This window comes from Aquarana catesbeiana, linkage group LG07, assembly GCF_042186555.1.
Source record: "Aquarana catesbeiana isolate 2022-GZ linkage group LG07, ASM4218655v1, whole genome shotgun sequence".
NCBI lineage: Eukaryota > Metazoa > Chordata > Amphibia > Anura > Ranidae > Aquarana > Aquarana catesbeiana.
In genome coordinates this window covers 57467618-57493546 of record NC_133330.1, presented here as the reverse complement: position 1 = coordinate 57493546, position 25929 = coordinate 57467618, and the positions used below count along the sequence as shown (strand labels likewise).

Here is a 25929-nt window from a genome sequence, read left to right as displayed (position 1 = left end):
CAGATCAGATGTCCCTGCTACATTTACAAGGTAATGACTTGGTAGTATGCAAAGGCATTTGGTGTACAAAACATGGATTTATGTCCTTTGCTGCTTTTGAATAATATATTCAAAATACATTTTTGTGCCTGGAAGTTTTTAGTATATTCCTCAATAGCCGCAAAGGATATAAATCCAGTTTGTGTGCATCAAATGTCTTTGCAAACGTCATCATACTCATTAAGCTATAAAAAGAGCAGAGCTGTGAGAGGGACCCAACTGGCTCCACCCACTACAGGCTGCCTGCAGAAAACTACAGGAGGGGGCGGAGACAAGACCAGTCACCCTACACAAGAAGGAGCAGCAGTGACCGGTCTTTATTACTGAAACTTTTGCACGCAGGTAAAGCACGGGATTATTGTACTAATCTGAAAGAAATACACAATGGACACCAATATTCATTCATATATGACTTTTGCGTTTAGACAATATTTGTTTTAGCCCAGATTTCAGCTTTAAGAATGTAATCCACTAGATATTCCAATCTGATAAAACGTCCCTGTGTGTACAGGCCGCATGTCTATTTTAATGATGCTAAATATAAATGATACCCTTGGCAGTGCGCCAGCTGATATTAAGTAATCGTTAAACATACAGGAACAAGATGGATGGCACTGGAGGGAGGCGCGTGGGTCCCATATGTGTTCAGTATTTTGCAGGATGTGCTATAGACAAATTCTCTGCGTGTATTTAAAGACAAAAAACACAGAAGAAGTCTTTGATTCGCGTTTGGCTTCGGGAAGCTGGTCCCAACAGGCCACTTATGAATACTTATCCTAGCAGCTTGCGTTTCTGGGGAAACTCTACAGAGGAAGAACTTGTGGCATTGACAAATTGATGGCCGCAGTACAAACACATGACATTCTCTGCACCTGATAGAAGACGGTGCATTAGAATCTGTGCTTTAATGAGCCCTACTGTCATAATCACTTGCTGCAATACTTGGGAATACATTCCGGGTTATCTGGGTACCTGTTTGGTTTGAACGACTTAAAGCGGAACTTCACCCGAAATGTGAAATCCTATTGATTTGGGGGAGCAAGTACCGATTTTATTTGGTACCCACTCCAACTTCCGCAATCCTTACCTAGGTGACGATGGCGTCCCTTTAACATTCAAATTTGGAAGAAATGGAATATCTCAAATTAAACCCGCACTCTCTGTTAGAATTTAGTTTGAGAACAATTTTCTATCCTGCTCAGGGCCAGATTTTCCACTAGGCATATTGGGCATGTGCCTGAAGGCGCCCTTCCTAGAAGGGCGCCCGTGAGTATGAGGTTTTTTTTTTCCCCTCATTCTTTTTTTTTTAACCCTTTCGCTGTCAGGTCCGGATTAAAAGGGTTAAAAGAAAAAAAAAAAAAGAGAAAAAAAGACCTTGCCTTTTAAAACTCACGGGTGCCCCTCTAGGTCCGCGCATTGTACGGACCTGACAGTGGGGGTTTCACACACAATCCACAAGACTCCTGCCTGTCAGATGGATGTATTCGTGCTACTGCACCGCAGCCCGATTGCTTCCAGACACCCCCGGTACCAGGTACCAGCAGTCCTCCCACCATGTATTCCGGGCCCGCTTGCCAATCTGTGGACATGGCAGGTGGAGGGGATGGAGAACAGTGGACACACGTCCGCTCTCCACCCCTTCTTGTTGGTGACCCAGAAAGCAACATGTATGATGTCACTTCCGGGTCACCCTGTCACCTTCCTTGGCTAGCATATCCAGGAAGGGATGTATTGTAATGCAATGTACATTGCAATACATCGAGTGGAGCCCAAACAAGACATGCAGGGTCTAAACCTGTCATCTAAAAATCATCATCAAGAAAAGAATAAAAATTTAAATTTAGCAAAAAAAAACATTTTTTTTTTTTTTTTGCAAAAAAAATAAAGTTATGCCGCGTACACACTTTTGCCGTCGGAATAAACGCCAAAGGTTTCTCTGACGGAAATCCATCGGAATTCCATTCAAGCGGTCTTGCCTACACACGGTCAACCCAAAGTCCGACTGTCAAGAACGCAGTGACGTACAACACTTATGATAGGACTAGAAAAAGGAAGTTCAATAGCCAGTAACCAATAGCTTCCGTCTCATACTTGCTTGAAAGCATGCGTAATTTTTGGTCCGTCGGAACAGCATACAGACGATCGGTTTTCCAGATAGGAATTGGTTCCGTCGGAAATATTTAGAACATGTTTCAATTCTGGGTCCATCAGAATTTTCGAGAAAAAAAAAGTCCGATGAGGCCTACACACGATCGGAATAGATGATAAAAAGCTTCCGTCAGACTTTTTCTGTTGGACATTCCACTCATGTGTACGCGGCTTTACACTCAAGCACATAAACAAAAACCCCCGCCACCTCCCCAAAAACTTTTTTTGAGGCTCCCCCCTATATATACGCATGCAAGAATGTAAACACGTGAGTCCGGGGCGCCTACACATGAAAACGTTAATTGCGATACACGTTACATGTCGCTGCGCACGTCGGAGTGAGAGCAACAATTCTAGCACCAGACCTCCTGGTAACACTAAACTAATGGTTGCCCATAAAAATATAGGATAGTGAAGTATGTCGCCATTTCACAGGCGCACACAAATTTAAGGTTTGACATGTTGGGTATTTATTTACTCGGTGCAACCCCATCTTTTATATTTTACCAAAAATTTGGGTAGTTTATTGCATCTGTTTCCCCTAAAAATCACTTTAGTATGTTAATGAAATTTTGCTTTCCTAGACCTTTGCGGTATTTTTACAAGAAAATAAAAGTATCTTACTGGGAGTGGGGGTGGGCGCTTCAGAACTCTGACTGCAATAAAAACACAACAGGTTTTCTAATCCCCTTCCTACTCTATATAGATCTAGAAAAAAAAAAAAAAAAAAGTTTGCCTTCATTTATACATTAATGTATTGAAGTCAGCAGGTTAGCATAACACCCAAGCAACTGACATTTGCAGCAACGGCAGCTTCTTCATTTCTCTTATGACAAGTTTACTTTAAACATCTGTGCCAGGTGGACTGATCCTCACACACCTCTGGTCCAGGAGAATCACTTTATGTGCAAATACTATTTTTTTTTATTTCAGTTGGGAATATAGAATCACATTCCGTGAATATATCAAACATGCACAATCTAGTCCAAACAATCCAGCCGCACGAAACAGCATTTTACCTTATACTAAGAGAGAGAATATATTCCAACGGTACATGAGGATTTAGAAACCTTTCTTCCTTACCTTTAGATATTCCCACAATGGAAACTGGACCAGAGAAAATGGGATCTAAAAAAATAGAAAAAAAATAATTGGATGTAAGAATCTTTGGAAAACTGCTATCTGATTGGCTCATATTTTTTGCCTTTTAAATACACAAAAGAAATACAGTACATATGGGCGATATTTCACTTGATATCCGGTCCTGATATTTGCACAGCTCTGCCACACAGCACATCTCTGTCTAGTGGGGTAGGAAACCTGATTTTTCTCCACCCTCCCTAGCAAAATATTTTTTGGGGGTATATAAATTGTTCCTGTATGTAAAAAAAAAAAATACATAATTTACCAGTCAAAGGAATCCAAGCATTGGCTTCAGCCCAAAGTTCTTCATCACTCTTCTCTCGCACATGCGCAGACACACTGCGGGGACACCCTCGGCGTGTCTGCACGTGCGCCAAATCCTGCAAGTCCCCTGTCCATGAGCAGACACGGCATAGATCTCTCAGGTCGCAAAGGGCCGCTGATTTCTGCCCATGCACAGGGGTTTATGCATGCTCAGACCTGCCGCAGGTCTCTGTCACGCCCCCTAGACCTGGCACGGACCAGCCGTGGGTATGCGTGACATATGTGCAAATTTTGCCTTGGAAACAAAATCCTTGCCTAGGCAACGATACAGGAAGCAAACTGATTAAAAATTTAAAAAAATATATTTATTCTCTGTAAAAAAAAAATTCCAATTCTGTAAGTGGGAGTAGGGAGGAGTAAGAGGAGAGAAAGTCAGATTTCAAGCCAAGGATGGGGATGACAGTGTCCAGGATGGGGATGACAGTGTCCACAGACTTGGCCAAACATATCGGTAAGTATGCAGAATGCGACAACTGAATTGACTAAAACCGTAGCAGCAACTCTTCTTTCTACTCTTCCCTTTTTTTTTTTTTTTTTTTGCACGAGACACAATACTGCTTTGCCATTGGATAATGAAATAAGTTTATAGAATATGTTATCCCAACATCTCATATTCCTGATATGTGTCTGTTGCATCATGTACTTGTAGTAAAAAGTATCTTGTTCTCTTTATATTGCTTTCTTTGTGTGAAATTCCTGGTGATCCTACCAGCCCCCCTGCTCTCCTATTTCAACTGACCACACAGGCATGAGAGCACATCCAACTCAGCGTGGTCAGTTTTCTGGTTGTGCTTGGAAAACGGTCCGCCTGTCCAACAATGTCCAACAATGGCCAGACTGCACAGCCGTTCACTGGGGAGATCAGTTTGCTGTTGTTTCTCCACACCCACCTCTCCGAGGCCCTTATGCAGCTGAATATAATGATTATATTGATCACTTAGAGAAAAAATATATTTATAATGCTTCTTTATATAAATATATAGATATATATATCTATATATATATATATATATATAAATATATATATATAGATATATATATCTATATATATATATATATATAGATATATAGATATATAGATATATATATCTATATATATATATATATATATACACATGTATATGTTTTGCCTTTAATTTTCTGTTTTATTTTTTCTCAATAATTCCTGTTTTAAACTGAAAGGGTTCACGTATACTTTAAATTATTAAAGTAGATCTAAACCATTAAAATCTGATATAAACTTTACAGCTCCGGGTATGGATTTTATTGCGCAGTTATATTGGCCCAGCTTGGACCAATGTAAGTATACATATACCATGGGACCACTGTGGAAGCAGACAATCACTGTATTATTTACTGCTTGTACAGCGATAGCAGCAGTTTTCAAAGTTCCATGTCGAGCAGCTGCCCTGTTACAATTTGAACACAGAGGATTGCTCGCTCGGCATGCCAGCCATTCACAGAACACCTTACAATTTTCACAATGAATACAAGGTCTTCTCTGACTGGACAAAGTGGAGAAGAGGGGCAGTGATGTTAGGATCTCCTTTTTGTCCAATCAGAGAACATTTGCATTTATTGAGAAAGGTATTCTCTTAATGGCGGCCGTGCTGAGTGAGCAATCCCCTGTGGATACTATAAAGCAAGGCAAAAGCTTGGCACGGGCCCTTGAAAGACCCCAGAGATCACTGTTGTAGCAGTGACTACTATGATTGTGCGCTTCCACAGTAGCCCCACAGATATGGAATAAGCATACGTAAATTGACTCTAAAGGATCAAGTTTTATAAAAAATAACAAACATGTAATACTTACCTGCTCTGTGCAATGGTTTTGTATAGAGCAGCCCCAATCCTCCTCTTCTCGGTTCCCCGACGATGCTTCTGGCTCCTCCCCCTCGCTAAGTGCCCCACCATATAGGGGCACTTGTGCGGGCTCGCTCCCGAGTCATCTACGTGTGTCCATAAACACACAGAGCATGGCCTGGCCTCGCCTCCTGCACCCTCATTACTGGCTGATTCGATGGCTCCTGTTACTGTCTCTGAACCAATAAAGAGGGCGGGAGCCTCTGCTCACGCACAGCGCTGGATCGAGATTGGGCGCCAGGCTCGGTCCGCCCCTTGCTCCCTCACCACTGGTTGTGACTGGCAGCAGCAGGATTTAATAGCTCCTGTTGATGTCTCTGAACCAATACAGAGGGGTGAGAGCCTCTGCTCTTGTGCACAGCGCTGAATCAAGATTGGGCTCAGGTAAGTATTGGGGGTTTGAGGGGAGCAGCATGCAGAAGCTATTTTATCTCAATGCAAAGAATGCATTAAGGTCACAAATCTTCAGATTTTACAACCACTTTAAGCTGTCACTGTTCCAGGTCAGTGACTCAATATTGGAATAGTTGATTCGTCAAGACAGCCAGGCAGATTGCATTTCCAGAAGGAGAGATCGGCAGCGGCAGGCTACAGATTTCAGGACAAGTAGTGGGTTGTGTTTAGATATCTCAACGGCATGCAATTATAAAATATTCTGCTTTTTCATCATACTGTCTTTCCCCTTTTAGGAGGTCTGAACATCTGCTAGCATGTGGTTATTTCACATCCAAAGTCACATGACCAAATTGACGCCAAGAACTATTACATTGCCGTACAAAGCAGGACAACAGAAAAATCAGATCTTATATCTGGTAGTAACTGTCACGGTGCTGCTGGTGGGTGTCCATTTCCTCCGGCTCTGCCCGACCACGGATAACGTTCCGTGATGATTGTTTTACGCATACAACCTAATACAGGCAGAGTCAGCCTGTCTGCTGGCTCCAGTCTAGGTTTGCCCTTGCCAATCGATTTTGCAGATGCATGTTTTTGGTTTGGTGCTCCCACACAGACTTCACAGCATAGATCCCAGGCTGCAAGGCAGATAAAATGTAAAACAGAAGAGATGTACTTATTTGCAGCTCAATATGTTGCTCCAGAATTACAACAACCTGTTTCATGAACACACACGCCTTTCAAGGTGTCAGGCGCTGGACTGCATATTAGCCGTCCTCACTGTATGGAAAGGAGGTAAAAAGAGACCATTTGGACCTCTTGCATGTCAGAAACCATGAAATCAGACCGAGACAGAAGTACAGTTACTTACTAATACTTGTTTAATAATAAAAATAAATAGAACAAACGTAGTCAAAACATAGCCAGAATTCAGAAACCGGAATGGATAGTCAGACAAGTCAAATGTCAGGGAGCCGGAGATGAGCGTAGTAAAACAGCAAGCAGGATCTGGAGCCAGAAGGGATGTCAGGAGAGCGTCTCTGTGATGTTGACTAAGGCGAAGGCAGAGATCCTCTGGGCTGGACGGCTTAAGTAGGTAGGACTGACGAGCAGGATATCATCAACAGCTGAGTACCTATGGAGAGATAGGAGCTGGCAATTAGCCGACAGCTGAGTGGCCAGCTCAGAGGAGGAAGGGCTGAGCCCAGCCCTGACATTGCATGAGCAAAAATTCATGGTGTCAAATTGTCTAAAGCAGGGGTCTCCAAACTTTCTAAACAAAAAGGTCAATTTGCCATCCTCCAGACTTGGTGGTCAGTAGTAAAAAAATACATAGTGCCCTTGTGGTCAGTAAAGGAGGTATAGTTCCCCATCACTGGTATTAGTTGCAGGAATAGTGTCCCATTGTCACCCGCTAATCGGTTAGGGGGGGGTGATATGAAGGGTTCAGCGTCCGCTGCAGAAGTGCCGGGGGGGTGGAGCTTGTCCCAGCTCCTGTAGTTACTTAAGGAAAGGAAAAGAAGGTCCCTTATGCCACACATCCATAGAGTAGTGTGAAGGTGATGAGAGAGAAAACTTTAGCCTGGGCTCCCGCCAGGCCATGGACTGGCGAATTTTGCTCCACCCCCGGAGCATAGTCATGGGGGAATAGTGCCCAATTGTTGGTGTCAATAGGAGGAATAGTGCCCCATTGTTGGTGTCAATGGAAGAAATAGTGCTGAAAGTAATAGTACAACATCGCTGGTGTCAGTGTGGGAGGAATAGGTCCCCATCATTGGTTTACGTGAGGAGAATAGTGCCCCATCATGATGTAAAAGGAAGGAGTATTGGTCCATCATTGGTGTCAGTGGGAAGAATAATACCACATTGTTGATGCCTGAAGGAGGAATTATGCCCCTTTGTTGGAGTCCGTGGGAGGAATAGTTTCCCAAGGGCCGTATAAAGGCAAGCAAAGTGCGGCATCCAGCCCCTGGGCCACAGTTTGGAGACCACTGGTCTAAAGCCAAGAACTAACATGTATTTGCAGCTTACCAGTATGGACGAGCTTCTGGTTCATGCCAAATTTTGCTTGTTCAGAGGTTGTGAACAACCAAATTAAACGAGCCAAACATTTAGCATCGGAATTACCACCACAACTAAACACGACAGCTTTCCACTAAGCAAAAGCATCAGTGTGCTTATTTACGCTCTATTTTTTTTGTAAATACGTAGGCATACTAGTTACCTCTTAATCATTCATGCGGGGGGGCAGTATCTGGGGGCCCCTTAATTTTTCAAGGGGCTTCCAGATTCCAATGAGCACCTCACCTGCAGGCTTTCACAGCTAAGCACACCCCCCTACCTGCCTGAGCTAAGGGCTGGTGGATTCAAGGAAGTAAATACCACATGATATATCTGCCCTTACTTAAAATGAGCAGAAATGCTAGAGAGGTATTTTCCAAAGCAATTTCTTAACCAAGTAAAGCATGGAGACATGGATGGATGGGGGAGATTTCTTAGAATAATAAAACAGAATTAAATAGCATCCTTAGTTTGTGGCACTCAGATACTGTTTAGTTCTGCTTTAATGTCTTCTTTTTAATGATAAAATATGGAGCTTCTTATAAATGGATACTGTTGCTGTATAATGTGACATGTCAGGAATGTATTCATAAAAAGTTATATTTATGAACAGTCCACTCAACAACACAGCCGCCACTATTTCACAAACACAAGATTCTCTGCGGTACGCATTTGTTTGATTTTTAATGTGCAAATAAATGTATAGAAATGATACATATTACAAATAAAGATAAAAAGCAAGTGTTGTGCAGAAGACATTAAAATCTGAAGAATCCTAAAGAGACGGGAAGGCGATCAACTTGGCAGTTCTTGGCTGGGATCTCCCACCAACTGCGACGATTGCGTTACAAGCCCAGTGCCAGAAACACAGTAGCTGAACAACAAATCCAGTACGTTAAATTTCCCTGAAAATACAATACAAAGTAGGGCAATAAATCTAAATGGGAACCAAAGTAGGCAATCTGATCCCAGTATGTACGAGAACATTTTATAACGGATACATTTCACCCGGGGACGTTGGCTCAGCCGTACTCTTAAAACCAGCTGACGAGTGGTTTTAGGACAACTGAAATACATGGCTACTCAATTCATTATATTCAGGGGGAAAGAGCATTGTAGATAATAGCTAAGGCTCTCCACATACAATATGATTGTACAATCTTCTTTAGATTTACCAAAAACAAAATGTAGTGTAAGGGCCTGTCTGATTGGATGGTTTAGGTAGGTCCTCAGATCAGTCTTTGTAACTAAAGTTCACTGTACAGAGATTGGAGTTGATTTACTAAAACTGGAGAATGCAAAATCTGGTGCATGGTAGCCAATCAGCTTCTTCAATTAAGCTTAGACAAAAAAAAAACAAAAACCTGGAAGCCGATTGGTTTCTATGTAGAACTGCACCAGATTTTGCACTCTCCAGTTTCAGTAAATCAACCCCATTGCATGGTCAGATTGTAAGGTGTATGGTGATCGTAAGATGGATTTTGTCAGTGTGAGTATGACATCATGAAAAGTCAAACGTACCAAGTATTCTCAGTTTCCTGTCAGTAATTATTATTATAATTAACAATTAATAAAGCGTCAATAGTATGTGCAGCGCTTTATAATATAAAGGGAGACCGTACATTTTGTACGCACTCTTTACATGTAGAGAAAAAGAGATTTAATCTCCAAATACAGGAAAGGTTTCTTCACAGTAAGAGCTGTGAAAATGTGAAATAGACTCCCTCAAGAGCTGTTCTGTTCTCCCTCAAGAGCAGTTCAGCAGATTGCTTTAAAATAGGTCTGGATTCATTTCTTAATTGTAAATAAGATAACTGGATACTGACATTTATAGGTAAAGTTACACAGTAGGTGAGGTTAAAAAAAGACACAAGTCCAACCTATGTGTGTGATTCTATGTCAGTATTACATTGTATATCCCTGTATGTTGTGGTCGTTCAGGTACTTAAATAATAGTTTTTTGAAATTATCGATGCTCCCCGCTGAAACTACTGCCTGTGGAAGGGAATCCCACATCCTTGCCGCTCTTACAGTAAAGAACCCTCTATGTAGTTTAAGGTTAAACCTCTTTTCTTCTAATTTTAATGAGTGGCCACGAGTCTTATTAAACTCCCTTCTGCAGAAAAGTTTTATCCCTATTGTGGGGTCACCAGTCCGGTATTTATAAATTTAAATCATATCCCCTCTCAAGCATCTCTTCTCCAGAGAGAATAAGTTCAGTGCTCGCAACCTTTTCTCATAACTAATATCCTCCAGACCCTTTATTAGCTTTGTTGTCCTTCTTTGTACTCACTCCATTTCCAGTACATCCTTCCTGAGGACTGGTGCCCAGAACTGGACAGCATACTCCAGGTGCGGCTGGACCAGAGTCTTGTAGAGCAGGAGAATTATCGTTTTATCTCTGGAGTTGATCCCCTTTTTTAATGCATGCCAATATTCTGTTTGCTTTGTTAGCAGCAGCTTGGCATTGCATGCCATTGCTGAGCCTATCATCTACTAGGACCCCCAGGTCCTTTTCCATCCTAGATTCCCCCAGAGGTTCTCCCCCCAGTGTATAGATTGCATTCGTATTTTTGCCACCCAAATGCATTATTTTACATTTTTCTACATTGAACCTCATTTGCCACGTAGTTGCCCACCCCATTAATTTGTTCAGATCCTCTTGCAAGGTTTCCACATCATGCAGAAGTTATTGCCCTGCTTAGCTTAGTATTGTCTGCAAATACAGAGATAAAACTGTTTATGAACAAATTAAATAGGATTGGTCCCAGCACAGAACCCTGGGGGACCCCACTACCCTTCCCTGACCATTCTGAGTACTCCCCATTTATCACCACCCTCTGAACTCGCCCTTGTAGCCAGTTTTCAATCCATGTACTCACCCTATGGTCCATGCCAACAGACCTTACTTTGTACAGTAAATGTTTATGGGGAACTGTGTCAAATGCTTTTGCAAAATCCAGATACAGTTGATTCAGGGAATATCCGACTGACTCTCAGGGGGATCAGGAAATATTTTTTTCCCCTGCTGCAGCAAATTGGATCGTACTTTGCTGTTTTTTTTGCCTTCCTCTGGATCAACTGTGGGTATAGGATTATGTATATAGGATTTTTTTTTTTGTATGATTTTTGAAATTTTTTAAGGTTTTATATATATTTATATATACTAGAAAGCTGGCCGTAGAAAGATAGAAATTCAGCCAGTTCAACCAGGAACCAGGGGAATTTCTATCTATCTATTGCCATTCCCACTCAACAGAAGTCAATCTAATGATCGACTTCTGTTGAACGGGACCGTGGGAAAATTTTTATTTGAAAAGCGGCTGCAGTCCTGATCAGTGTATACTGACAGCGGAGGATTTCCCACTTTCAGCATACAATAGCACAGCGAGGAGGATTCCTACAGCCACCTCACTTGTGGAGATGGGGAAATCCATATTTTTTTTTAATCAGCCCCCTGGTTAATCGAACAAAACAAAAAAAAGAATCATCTATGGCTGTCCTTACAATACAATTAAAGACAAGTGAGTTAGGAGGGCCCTGTTCATAAGAGCTTACAATCTAAAAGAGTGGGGCAATTGAAACATAAAGGTAATAAATGTGTGGGGTTGGGTTAATGGAGAAAGAAAAGTTCAAAAGTTAGGTTTAAGTGGGACAGGCTTCTATTTCCTGAGGAGTTTTCAGGAATTACCTAAAGACAGACAGACTAGGCGATAGCTGGACAAGTTGGGGTAGGGAGTTACAGAGGAATGGAGATGCTCTGGAGGCAAGCATGGGAGGAGGAGATGAGGGACCTAGAGAGCAGGAAGTCTTGAGAGGAGCAAGGAGGACAGTTTGGGTGACATTTTAAGATGAAATTGGTGATGGCTTTGTATGTTGTTAGGATTTTGAATTTAATTTGTTGGGCTAGCTGAAGCCAATGGAGAGATGACAGAGAAGGGTGGTGAAAACGGAACCTTCTAGAGCAAAGATGAGTCTGGCTGCAGCATACAGGGGTTGGAAAGAAATATGGAAACACTACAGGATTTGCAGGTGTGAAAGTGATGACATGTTTTGCGTTGAAAGCGGAAGTGATGTTACACTCATTTGCTTCTGCTGTGTGATGGGACACCTCGCTTACAGGTGGGAAGCCTCACTTTCGTCATTCACTGTGTGCGCTGCTAATAATACGGAGTCATGTCAGAACTCACTGTCCTTCAAAGAGGACAAATTGTTAGTGACCACTTAGCTGGTGCCTCTGAGACTGAAGTTACCAATTTATTTGCAGTGTCGCGAGGAACAGTATCAAAAGGTTATGACGGCGTATACAGTTTCCAGGAAAATGTCTGATAAGAATAAGCGTGGTCCACATGGTCAAATGACTGAAAGAGACATAAAGGACATTGCATTGGATTGCGACCCATATTTTTGCATGAAGAGAGCCATCAGATTCCATTATCCCCCATCCAAGACTTATATTTGTAAATTCCCAAGAGAATTCAGGCCCTCTTGGATGCCAAAGGCGGTCCAACACCATATTAGGTAACAATTTTGTTCTTTTACCATACTTGTTTCCATAATTTTGTCCAACTCCTGTACATTTTATATCAAAGAGGAAATAGCTTGTGTAGTGGTAGGCCACGGAGGAGTGAGTTGAAATAATCAAGGGAAGAGATAACAAAGGAGTGAATTAGTAGCTTGGTGCTGTCATTAGTTAAAAAGAGGCATATTTTTTAGAGATATAAGAGAAGTGAAGGAGGCAAGATTTGGGCAGTGCTTGGATTTGAGGCTGAAAAAAAGAGTCCATGATTACACCAAGCACTCTGGAATGATGGACTGATAGTTGTACTATTGATCTTGATGGAAGAGTCAGGGGAGGGCAGCAGGAACGTTTTAAACTTATTTTAAGAAAGATTTAGAATTAGGAAGTGGTGTGAAATCCATAGAGATATGTCAAGTAGTAGTGACATTCAAAGAGACTTAAGGGGGGAGGTGGGGAGTAGAGAGTTAGATTTGTCATCAGCAAAGATATGGTATTGGGAGCCATGGGACGTTTTATCAACTGACCAAGGGAGGAGGTGTAGAGAATAGAAGGGGTTCAGGAACAGAGCCTTGAGGCACCCTACAGGAAGAGGAGAGAGGAGAGGAGGAGATAGACTTGTAGGCGACACTGAAGGCGTGCTTAAATAGGCAGGAGGAGAACCACGAAAGATCAAAGTCTTGGAGTCCAAAGGAGTGGAGTTCTTTGAGAAAGAGCGGAGGTTTAACAGTATAGGTAACAAGTAAGGGCCATTTGTTTTAGCAGTTAGTATGTCATTAATGAGTTTTAATAGGGCAGTTTCTGTGGAATGTTGTGTTGTTACCCCCAACCGACATACCTCAAATTAAAAATCAAAGGAGCCAGACAGAAAATTTTTGGTCAAACAGGATCTGTATCCAGTGCAAGTACAGTTTGGGTATTTTGACAGCTGGTGGGGCTGGCTGTCAAAATACAATAGCTGCAGCTGAAGATTTGTCCATCCATGCTATGTAGTGTGGATGGAGAAAACTATAGGGGAGATTTACTAAAACAGGTGCAGACAGAATCTGGTGCAGCTAGGCACAGAAACCAATCAGCTTCTAACATCAGCTTGTTCAATTAAGCTTTGGCAATAAAACTTGGAAGCCAATTGGTTACTATGCAGAGCTGCACCAGATTCTGTGTTCACCACTTTTAGTAACTCTCCCCCTATGTGTGTGGCCAGCTTAAAGCGAACTTTGACCCTAAATTAATGTAATTTTGCCCCATCTGCACCCCCCCTCCCTCTCTAACATTTGGATATTTTTTATTATTTTGTGCTGCTAAGCAGGCAGCAAATCTATATTCGCCAAAATTGTCTGGGTCCCGGCAGAGCCCTCTGGCAAAAGCGAGGCTGTAATGGAAGTTCCAAAACCTGCCATGTTTGTGCATGCGTGGGAAATTCCCCACATCTGGGTAGAAGGCCTCTGCCAGGACCCAAAGGGTGGAGCCTTTTGGCACATCTGTGCATACGCCAGAAATACAAGAGTGCTGGCGCTGGAGGATGTGGAGCCAAACGAAAAGGGAACTTTGAAGAGGTTCCCCCTTTGGAGAGATTTCTCCTTACTTTCTGTTGTGTTTCTGGGACAGGAAGTAAAGGTAAGAGAGCAAAAAAATCAATAAAAAATCAATACCCTTATGCCGCGTACACACGGGCGGACTTTTCGACCGGACTGGTGCGACGGACTTTCCGACAGACTTTTAATGGACTTTTGACGGACTTTTTAAAGAACGGACTTGCCTACAAACGATCACACCAAAGTCCTACAGATTCGTACATGATGGCGTACACTGGAATAAAATAAGGAAGTTGATAGCCAGTAGCCAATAGCTGCCCTAGCGTCGGTTTTTGTCCGTCGGACTAGCATACAGACGAGCCGATTTCTGGTTCCGGTGGAGTTACGACGTAAAGATTTGAAGCATGTTCCAAATCTAAAGTCCATCAGATTTTCGACTGGAAAGGTCCGATGAAGCCCACACACGATCGTACTGGTCCGTCGGACCAGTCCGGTCGAAAAGTCCGACTGTGTGTACGCCGCTTTTAGAGGTTTTTTTTTTCTCCGCTATCAAACTGACCAAATGACAGATTCTCTTTAACTGCAAAAAATTAAAAAAAAAATTAAATCACATGCACACACAAAACCATCCATGAACAAGCTTCATTTTCTTGAAGCAAACTTTTTTTTTTTATATCTTAGTTCCTCTCATACATGCTGTAACAATTTCCCTTTGTATTCGCCCGCATTCAATGGTTTTGAATCAGAAACGCAGAAAAGGAATTTTTAATTAGTTATGTCATGATTAATGATTAATACACGACTCTGCTTTAGACTCCCAGGGAAGAAACAAAAATCTTGACAGATGTCCCGGCATGAAAGAATGGTTATCTGTTAAGACAGGAACTGACAGTGAGAAGAAATCAATGTCACGGCCATAGGCCGAGCTGACACACTGAGATCTCACAGGAAGTCGGTCATCGCTCTCAGTGATAAATACTTCATGATGCATCGCACAAACCTGCAACAGAGGTCAAACCTACAGTGAAATATGATCAATCCGAAACCAAGGCTTTGTGTTCCTGAACTTTCTGCAAAGCATTTTATTAAATTAGATGAAATTAGATGAAATCTAGATTAGATACTGTATATACAATTACAGTGCGCTTTCATGATATGCTGATTTTTGCATTCCTTTTTTCAGCCACTTTCTGTATAGATGCAGTTGCTCCAGCATCGACTGAAGACCACTTTTGTGGTCTAAGGTTCTGACAGTGACAATGGTGGACCATGCCTGTGCAATATGTTGTCACCCCAGCCCATAACAGGAAGTTCCTTTTTACTGCATGGCCTGTTACGTTTTGCAAATCCATCCTACTGCATGTACTGGGCTCAGAACAGGTAACTGCCTCTGAAAATGAAGCTTTTTTCACACGGCACTACTTAAGTATACACCCTTGTGAGGTGTTCTGTGCATCCGCATGCAGGCAGTCTCATCCATGTCAATTGGCATGCAGCGGCGGTGCGGACACAGCTGCTGCTCCCAATTTGACATCCGTGTGGGTGTGTGTCACCAAACTCACATTGTCTGCATTCAGGGACAAGTACCCGCCGGGCTGTCAAATTGCGAGCAGCGGCTGTGTTCATGCAGCCACTACACACCAATTGACGTGAATGGGACTGCCTGTATTCAGATTCACAGAACATCTGTGCATGCTGTGTGGGCAAACATGCCCCCCCCCACAAGAGTGAATGCTTAAGGCTCGGTTCACACTAGGACGACTTGTCAGGCGACCTAGGTCGCCTGACAAGTAGCGTCCCGTTCAGTACAATGGAACCATTCTAATCGGAGCGACGCAAGTCGCTCCGACTTAGAAAAAGGTTCCTGTACGACTTTGGGGGCGACTTGCATAGACGTCTATACAGAAGTCGTTTTGCAAGTCGCCCGGGCAGTCGTGTGCAGGTCGCCTCGGTGAGGCGACCTGCAAGTCGTGCCGCCTTTGGTGTGAACCGAGGCTAAAGTAGTTGTAAACCTAAAAAAAAAAACATCTTTATAGAATGTTAAACCGCATAGTACTTGTGCATTGTCATTTGTCCCATTTTATGTTGTAATATACCTGGTTGATCCTGTCTGTTCCTGTGTCCCCCTGCTGATCCATAATACCATGATCAGTTTACATTCCTCCATCATCCAGCTACTCTCTCCCTCCCTCTCTCCCCATCACTTCCTAGTGTGTGAGCTGATAAAAAACCTGCCCCTCCCCTCTTGCCGCAGTAAAGTTAGCGATCCCAATTACTGCCAGCCCTTCTGTATTAATAAGATTTACTACACACTGTGTGCGTTTTTTGGAAATTCGGCTAAATACCTTTTTTCACATTATCGATGTGCAATCACGTGACCGCCTGCTGCTCTCCTTCCCCGATCTAAGGACTACAGCGGGAGGGGCTAAGATTTTCCTCTGACATCAGCCGGGTCACATGACCGCACATCAACGATGTGAAAAAAGGCGGTCATGTGACCACCCGGCTGATGTCAGAGGGAAATCTCAGCCGCTCCCGCTGTAGTCCTTAGATCGGGGAAGGAGAACGGTGGGCGATCACGTGACTGCACATCGGCAATGTGAAAAAAAAAAAAAAGGATTTACATGCCGAATTTTCAAAAAACACAGACACTGTGTAGTATATCTTAATATTAGAGAGGGGCTGGCAGTAATTGGGATCAAGGCCTAACAGAAATAGGCGGAAGGATCACAATTATTCAGTATTTCATTAGAACAAAAAGGCAAAATGTTTTTTTAATTTGGAATATAGAAGAGGAGGGTAATGACCCCTGTCAGTATATTTTTTTGCCATCTGTGCCACTTAAGGGGGTTTCCGTTCACATCCTGTCCCATAGCCAAACTGGATGTGAAAGGAAGTAAGGGAATCCCCTGTTGTCACCAGAACTAGTATCCCCATTGGAAGATTTCTCCTGTATTTCTGTTCTGGTGACAACAAGGGATTCCCTTGCTTTGGAAGTTTCATCCGTTCTATTGTGCTGTTTACCATTATCACCAAGAGTGAAAGTTAAAGAATTTTTCTTTGTTTTGGTTATAAAATTAAGCAAATTAGTCATTTTTCTTCATAAATTTTGGCCAAAATTTATACTGCTACATATCTTTGGTAAAAATAAGTACAAATTGGTGTAAATTATTTGGTCTTTGTGAAAGTTATAGAGTATATACAATATCTGAAAATTGATCACACCTGAATTACTGACGCCCTATCTGACGGCCTAATTTTTTGAGACCCTAACATGCCAGAAAAGTACAAATACCCCCCAAATGACCCCTTTTTGGAAAGAAGACATTCCAAGTTATTTAGAAAGATGCATGATGAGTTTTTTGAAGTTGTCATTTTTTCCCACAATTCTTTGCAAAATCAAGATTTTTTTTTTCTTTTTTTTTTTCACAAAATTGTCATATTAGCTGGTTATTTCTCACACACCGCAAATGCATACCACAAATTACACCCCAAAACACATTCTGCTATTACTCCCTAGTACGGCGATACCACATGTGTGAGACTTTTACACAGCGTGGCCACATACAGAGGCCCAACATGCAGGGAGCACCTTCAGGCGTTCTGGAGCACTCACGCCAATTCTGACATTTCTCTCCTACATGTAAAAATCATCATTTATTTGCTAGAAAATTACATAGAACCCCAAAACATTATATATGATTTTTTAGCAAAGACCTTAGAGAATACAATGGCGGTCGTTGCAACTGTTTAATCTCGCACGCTTTTTTTGGAAAAAAAAAACAGTTTTGTGCTTTAAAAAAAAAAACAGTAAAGTTAGCCCAATGTTTTTGCATAATGTGAAAGATGAAGTTATGCCAAGTAAATAGATACCTAACATGTCACCCTTCAAAATTGCACACGCTTGTGGAATGGCGCCAAACTTCGCTACTTAAAAATTCCCATAGGTGACGCTTTAAAATTTTTTACTGGTTACATGTTTTGAGGTACAGAGGAAGTCTAGGGCCAAAATTATTGCTCTCACTCTACCGATCACAGCAATACCTCACATGTGTGGTTTGAACACCGTTTTCATATGTGGGCGGGACTTACGTATGTGTTCGCTTCTGCATGCGAACACACAGGGACAGAGGCGCTTTAAAACATTTTTTTTTTTTTTTATTGTTCATTTTACTTTATTTTAGTTTGACACTTTTTTCCAAAAAAATTATTTTTTTGATCACTTTTATTCCTACTACAGTACAAGGAATGTAAACATCCCTTGTAATAGGAATATAGCATGACAGGTCCTCTTTACAGTGAGATATGGGGTCAATAAGACCCATCTCACCTCTAGGCTGGGAATCCTGAAATAATAATAAAAAAAAAAAAGATCCTGGCTTCGATCGTATCGGTGAGTCGGTAGAAGCACCGGAGGGTGGCGGGAGAGGGGGGGACGTCCCCTCTCACCTCCCGTAAGAACGATCAAGCAGCGGAACAGCTGCTATGATCATTCTTATGGTGTAGGGAATCACCGGCTGAACAACACAAAGTTGTCCATTTATACAATATTTCTAACACATAGCATGTACATACCAAAAATTACACCCCAAAATAGATTCTCCTACTCCTCCTGAGTACGGCGATACCACATGTGTGAGACTTCCACAGCCTGGCCACATACAGAGGCCGAGTACAGCCGAGTATGGCCGAGTACGGCTGAGTATGGCCGAGCATGGCCGAGCATGGCCGAGCATGGCCGAGCATGGCCGAGCATGGCCGAGTATGGCCGAGTATGGCCGAGTATGGCCGAGTATGGCCGAGTATGGCAGAGCATGGCAGAGTATGGCAGAGCATGGCAGAGTATGGCAGAGTATGGCAGAGTATGGCAGAGCATGGCAGAGCATGGCAGAGTATGGCAGAGTATGGCAGAGTATGGCAGAGTATGGCTGAGCATGGCAGAGTATGGCTGAGCATGGCAGAGCATGGCTGAGCATGGCTGAGCATGGCAGAGTATGGCCGAGCATGGCAGGGTATGGCCAAGCATGGCAGGGTATTGCGGGGTATTGCAGGGTATTGCAGGGTATTGCAGGGTATTGCAGAGTATTGCGGGGTATTGCGGGGTAGTGCTGGATATTACGGGGTATTGCAGGGGGTATTGCAGAGTATTGCACATGGTATTGCAGGCTATTGCATAGTATTGTACAGAGTATTGCACAGGGTATTGCAGAGTATTGCACAGGGTATTGCAGAGTATTGCACAGGGAAATGCAGAGTATTGCACAGGGATTTGCAGAGTATTGCACAGGGATTTGCAGAGTATTGCACAGGGATTTGCAGAGTATTGCACAGGGAATTGCAGAGTATTGCACAGGGAATTGCTGAGAATGGAGGGATGGCTAAGTATCAATGGATGGATGGCTGGATGTGACTGCACATGTCACAGAGCAGCGCTGTGGGCACTACACATCCAGCCCACAGCGCTGCTGCCATCCAATCCCTCCCCCTCTGTACCGATCGGTACAGAGAGGGGAGAGAGGAACAGGCGTCATTACATGACGCCGGTTTGTTTACATGTGATCGCTCCGTCATTTGACGGAGCGATCACATGGTAAACGGCCGCGATCAGCGGCCGTTTACCGTGATACGCCAAGTCCTCTGTACCCAGCAGTCACGGATGCTCTCGGGTGCACGCCCCAGGCGGCGCGTGAGAGCGGAATTCTGGGAGGACTTCACTGTACGCCCTCCCAGAGTTGAGAAACCGCCCTGTAGCCGTCATTCGGCTATGGACCGGTTGTTAAGTGGTTAATGACAAACATGCTATACTTACCTCCTCTGTGCAGTTGGTTCTGCACAGAGCAGCCCCGATCCTCCTCTTCTCCAGTCCCTCTTTGCTGCTCCTAGCCCCTGCCTCCTTTGAGAGCCCCTAAGCCAGCAGCTTGCTACAGGGGGCACCCAAGCAGAGTCAGAGCTCCGTGTATCCATTCAGATACCGAGCCCTGACCTGGCCCTGTCCCCTCTCTCCCCTGATTGGCTGGCTGACTTTGATTGGCAGCCGTGGGAGCCAATGGCGCCACTGCTCTGTCCCAGCCAATCAGGAGGAGTGTACTGGATGGCTGAGGGGATCATGGACATCGCTGGAGAGAGAAGGGGCTCAGATAGGTAATTGGGGGGTGCTGCTACACAGGTGTTTTTTTTTTATCTTAAAGCGGAGTTCTACCCAAAAATGGAACTTCCACTTTAAGGGAAGGTGACCCCCTGACATGCCACATTTGGCATGTCATTTCTTTTTGGGGGGGGGGGGGAGCGGAAACCCTCTTTTTAGATGGTTCCAGCGCCCACTTCCTCCTAGGGCACCCGCAGCGCCGGAAGGAAGATCACCGCTCCCCACTCCCTTTTGGCAATCACCTGGGAGACGCCACAGGTCCCAGAAGACTGCCCGGCCAGTCACAGCATGCAGCGCACCTCGCGCATGTGCAGTGCGTGCCCGCCCACAGTGACAATGCCGGTGCCGCAGAGAGGAGGGGGAGACGAGCGGGGCTTTGTTCCCCCGCATCGCTGGACCCTGGATAGGTAAGTGTCCAATTATTAAAAGTCAGCAGCTACAGGATTTGTAGCTGCTGACTTTTAATTTTTTTTTGTAAGCGGAACTCTGCTTTAATGCACAGAATGCATTAAGATAGAAAACCTTCTGCATTTACAACTCCTTTAATTATGTATTTAAAAAAATGGTATCTTGGATATCTGTCCTAAGTTCAGGTTCTACTTCCTGCTTAGTAAAAAAAAAAAAATCATAATTGCACTAAAATATTTGAAAATAACACGCATTGAAGAGATTATTTACATTGAGATGGACACATTCACATGTAAATCTGAAAAGATGATAGAACCCCTTTAAAATATCAGAAGCAAGTTTCAGGAGCGTGAAGTAAACATAACTGTCAACACTTGTCTTATTACCGATTCCAATCTGAGGTATCCACCTTGAATAATCAGCTCTTTGCTGCCAGCACTTGTACTGTTGTCAATACATGCCCTAATTGTAACAAATCGCTTTCATTTTGCTTTAGTTGTTGTCGCCAATTGGCAGAAAATTTTGACCTGTGAGCACAACAAATCAATGCTCGCCATAATCCCCTCCCTTTAACCAATTGTCTACCAAGGCATGTTTATAAACAGCATGGTAAACATTTCCCCCTGCTTCCCCCCCCCCCTTTTTTTTTTTTTTTACATTTTCTCCTCCATGGGGTTCTGTTTATAGTTCTTTGAATCATCCAAATTTTCATTGATATCTTTTGCAACCCCCCGGATTCTCACTGGATTCTTTTTCTTGCATTACTTTTGTTTGTAATATACATTTTTTTGCAATCTCTTAATTCCCTAAATTCGATGCCTACTGTTCGTGATTCTCATCTAGTTTCACCATTTCTCTGCCATGCTTAATGATGTCCAGTGAACAGGTATATAGAATTTTTTTATATGTTTTTATATGTTTTTGCACAAACACAATTGACAATGTTATTAGCTCCATATTTTATATTAAATATTTTTTCATCTAATTTTATCACCCTCGCTTCACATACTATACATGCATCACCTATTCACTTCTTTCATGTTTTATTTCATTATCTCATTTTCACTTTGTATTTATTTTCATTTTCCTTCCACTTTTTCATTCTTTTATCCTTCATTCATTTTTGATTCTTTCACATTACATTCCATTATTTTTTTTTTTTTTATCTCCTTTTTTTTATTGTTATAAATTTTGTGATCATTTCTCAAATAATAAAAACACGTTTTCACTTCTTTCACTAATTATCTTTTCATCATTTTTACTTTTTCCTTTTTTATTCTTTTGTATTATTAAATGTATTATTAAAAGTGGTTGTAAAGTCAGAAGGTGTTTTTTTTTTTCTTAATGCATTCTATGCATTATTAACCACTTGCCTAATGGGAACTTTCACCCCTTTCTTGCTCAGGCCAATTTTCAGGTTTCAGCATTGTCACACTTTGAATGACAATTGCGTGGTCATGCAACACTTAAACACTTACGTTTTTATAATTTTTTTTCACACAAATAGAGCTTTCTTTTGATGGTATTTTATCACTGCTGGGTTTTTTTTTTCAAAAGAACAAAAAAAAAGAAAAAACTAAAATTTAGAAAAAAAAAGAAAAAAAAGCTTTTCTTAGTTTCTGTCAGTAAATTTTGTAAATAAGTAATTTTTCTCCTCCACTGATGTGCGCTGAGGCGGCGGCATTGATGGGCACTGATGTGATGCACTGGTGCCTACCTACTGATGCCTACCGTGCATAGGTGGCACTGGTAGGCATTGATGAGCAGGGCACTGGTTGGCATCACTAATTGGTACTGATTGGTGTCACTGATGGGCACTGCTGGGGCTGTACTGTAACCAGGGCACGTAGATCAGTGCCCTGATTACCTATACATGTCTCCCCTGCGAGGAGACGTCGCTGATCGGCTCTCCTCACCACACACATGGCACATAGACCAAGTGTGTGTCACTGATGGGCACTAGTTATCAAACATTTACTTGTCTGTTTTTTTTTTGTTTTTGTTTTTTTTTTCCATTTTGTTCTCAATACATTATGGTACATTCTTTAAGATATGGAGCAATTCAAAAGGTCACAGTTTATTGCAGTACCTCGTACACCTCAGGAGACCTCGAACACAGCCACACGGCTGGGCGGGGCACGGCCAGAGGCCGACTTTAAGTAACTTAATTCCCCTGCTCTGGGTCTTGGGAGGGGTCCCCTCGTTGGGACCGGTTTCTCCCGGTGTTCCCCGTGAGGGATTACTATCTCTAAATTACTCAAAGGGTGTTCTGTTCATTTTAAAATGTTAATGTTTCTTCTCAGCGGGAGGACCGTAGTGGACACAGTGCACCTCCACTAGTCTCGGAGGTCAACGAGTTTGCCTCTCAGAGACGATTCGGAGACTCTGACTCATTTTACAGGGTGGGAACTGGCAGGTCCATTCCTACCCCTGGGAGGGGGGGCCAGCAGGTTCACTTTTTTTTCCGACACCAACTGATGTTTGATCTCATCCGTTTAATACTCTATTTCTCTTCCACTTCCCTTCCTTCCTCCTCTTCTGCTACCACTCCTTTTCTCTCCAGGTTCCCCAGGAATTTCCAGACTCTCCAACCCAGCGCTTGGGCGTTCATCTCACGGAATGGTCGCACCTCCCGGAGGTAAGCCACACACTACTCTCAAGATATCTTCCCCTCTGATACATGGCTGACACAAAATCCCCAACCCCTACATTAAAAAAAATCTCACATAATACACAAGGACTCAATTCCCCGATTGAACTCTGACATCTTATTCCTACAAGAAACACATTTTCCTGCTACATATAGACCCTCCTTTCTACAACAGCGCTACCCACAATTCTTACTAGCATCCGCAGAAAACAAAACAAAAGGGGTAGCCATATGCTTCTCCAAACAAACTTTTCTCAGTCGGAGCTAGTCACAGACCCCTAGGCCGTTACACATCTTAGTGTCGGGCACCATAGATGGGGAGACCTACACCTTTATCTCGTATTACGTCCAACAAGGGCCAAGCAAAATTTTTTTAATCACTCGGTCATTATTGGAGGTGACTTCAATGTTGCGTTTGATCTCTCCTTGGACAAAACGGCCGGAGGGAAATCCAGACCTAAACGCCCCTCAAAACAGAGCGCGAAAATTGCTCACCTGCTACATGTGGCAAGACTAATAGACATCTGGAGAAAACACAACCCTCATGCAAAGGATTATAGCCACTTCTCAGCGCCCCACAATTCGTATGCCAGGATAGACCACATTTCACACAGTCTGCATCTGTCCCATTGACCCCAACATCTAGAATTAAGGACACACCCCCTTTCAGATCACTCCATTGTATCTTTAGTCAAACAACGGTCTTAGGGCTTCACAGGTCCTTTCAAATGGCATCTCAATGAGGCACTACTAAGCGACCCAAAACAGTGTACACTACTAGAACAAACCATGAAAGAATACTTCCTTGAAAATGATAATGCGGTGTCCCCAGCGACTCTGTGGGCAGCCCACAAAACAGTGCTAAGAGGTAAGCTCATCCAGCTCTCCTCTAAACTTAAGAAGGAACATAGAGCAGACCTACAGAAGCGCACAGAGGAATACCAATCTCTAGCTAGGGCCCACAAACAAAACCCTACGCCTGAAACATTAGCCCAGCTTGATATAGCCAGAACTCAACTCAATCTTTCTCTCTCACAACGGCGGCTGAGAAACATCTCAGATGGACTTGGGCTAGATTCTATTCCCAAAAAAGAAATAACTGTCTCCTGACTTGCCACGAAATTGAGTCCCAAACGCGCTTTAGCCTTCCCGGAAATTCGATCCCCAGCAGGCGACCTGACCCAAAACCCAACTAAAATAATGGATGCTTTCCTGAAGTTTTAGACTAACCAGTGGCAAATGGTGACGTTTTAGGATGGAGAGGTGCCAGACCCCGCCCTTCCTTTTTGACCCTCATCCCACTTGGCGAAAATGGGTGTGGTTTCAGTGAAATTGGTGGTTTCAGTGAAATTGTGGGTGTGACTTAAAGGGGTGTGGCTCTAAGGGGGTGTAGTTAGCATCTGAGATGGACGAAGGATGGAGGGAGAGGGAGGGGGAGAGGGATGGAGGGGCAGCAGGCCCATATCCTACACAACAATAGAAATATAACAATAGAAATATTACATCTGTGTCCCCATCAGTGGAGCACCTCATTAAATCTTTGTGCCCATCAGCGGAGTCCCTCCTTACATCTGTGTCCCCATCAGCGGAGCCCCTCCTTATATCTATGTCCCCATCAGCGGAGTCCCACCTTACATCTGTGTCCCCATCAGCAGCAGAGTCCTCCTCACATGTGTCCCCATCAGCAGCAGAGTCCTCCTCACATGTGTCCCCATCAGCAGCAGAATCCTCCTCACATGTGTCCCCATCAGAAGCAGAGTCCTCCTCACATGTGTCCCCATCAGCAGCAGAGTCCTCCTCACATGTGTCCCCATCAGCAGCAGAGTCCTCCTCACATGTGTCCTCATCAGCAGCAGAATCCTCCTCAGATTTGTCCCCATCAGCAGAGCAGAGTCCTCCTCACATGTGTCCCCGGCAGCACAGCCCTCCTTCATGCCGCATCTGTCTCTGTCCCCTTCAGCGGCAACTAGTTCCCAGCTCTCTCCGTGTGTTCAGTGGAGAGGGGAGGGGCCTCTCCACTGAATGGATGCCCCCTATGGACGGGCCGCCACTGACACAAACCTATACAAAACTGACCCCCCGCCCTATCATGAACTCAAGAGTGCCTTCCTCACTAATCTTCCCACCCTCTCAATAGCCCAATGTCACAGGGACCATCAAATCTCTTAAACTAGGCTCCTCTCATGGGCCTGACGGCTTCTCTACAGGATACTACAAAAAGTTTGGTACCTGTCTAGCACCTTACCTGACACGGTTCTTCAATTCTCTCAGGGATGGAGCCTCCTTAGTTAGAGACCTCAATTCTGCATATATCTCTGTCATCCCCAAACCAGGGAATGATGCGAGTGAGGTCAGCAACTATCGCCTGATCTCGCTTAATAATAACGATCTAAAGATAATGACTAAAGTACTGGCAAATAGACTAGCGAGTTTCATAGCTACATACATACACAAAGACCAGGTGGGCTTCATCCCTGGGAGAGACAGGGTCAGGACCAGATCAGGAGAGCGGTGGATGGTATTTCATTGCTCAACTCCCAATGGGACGGTGGCCATCCTTAGCGGGGTTTCCTCCTCTCGATAGACCTGCATAATGCCTTTGATTCAGTATCCTGGCCATACAGCTATGAAATAAGAGGTGGGGTTTTGGGTATAATCCATTCTCTTTATTCGTCACCTAATGCACAAGTGCGCTTACTGG

The 25929-nt window shown here is 43.4% G+C and overlaps 1 protein-coding gene across 1 annotated transcript in view; it reads right to left on the bottom strand.

Moving 5' to 3' along the window:
- Window positions 1-25929, bottom strand: part of SLC25A26 (solute carrier family 25 member 26) — a 237641-nt gene that overhangs the window by 37548 nt on the left and 174164 nt on the right. Inside the window, exon 6 of the mRNA XM_073592196.1 lies at window positions 3271-3315. Within this exon, the coding sequence (XP_073448297.1) occupies window positions 3271-3315 (45 nt within the window). The remainder of the gene's footprint in view (window positions 1-3270; window positions 3316-25929) is intronic.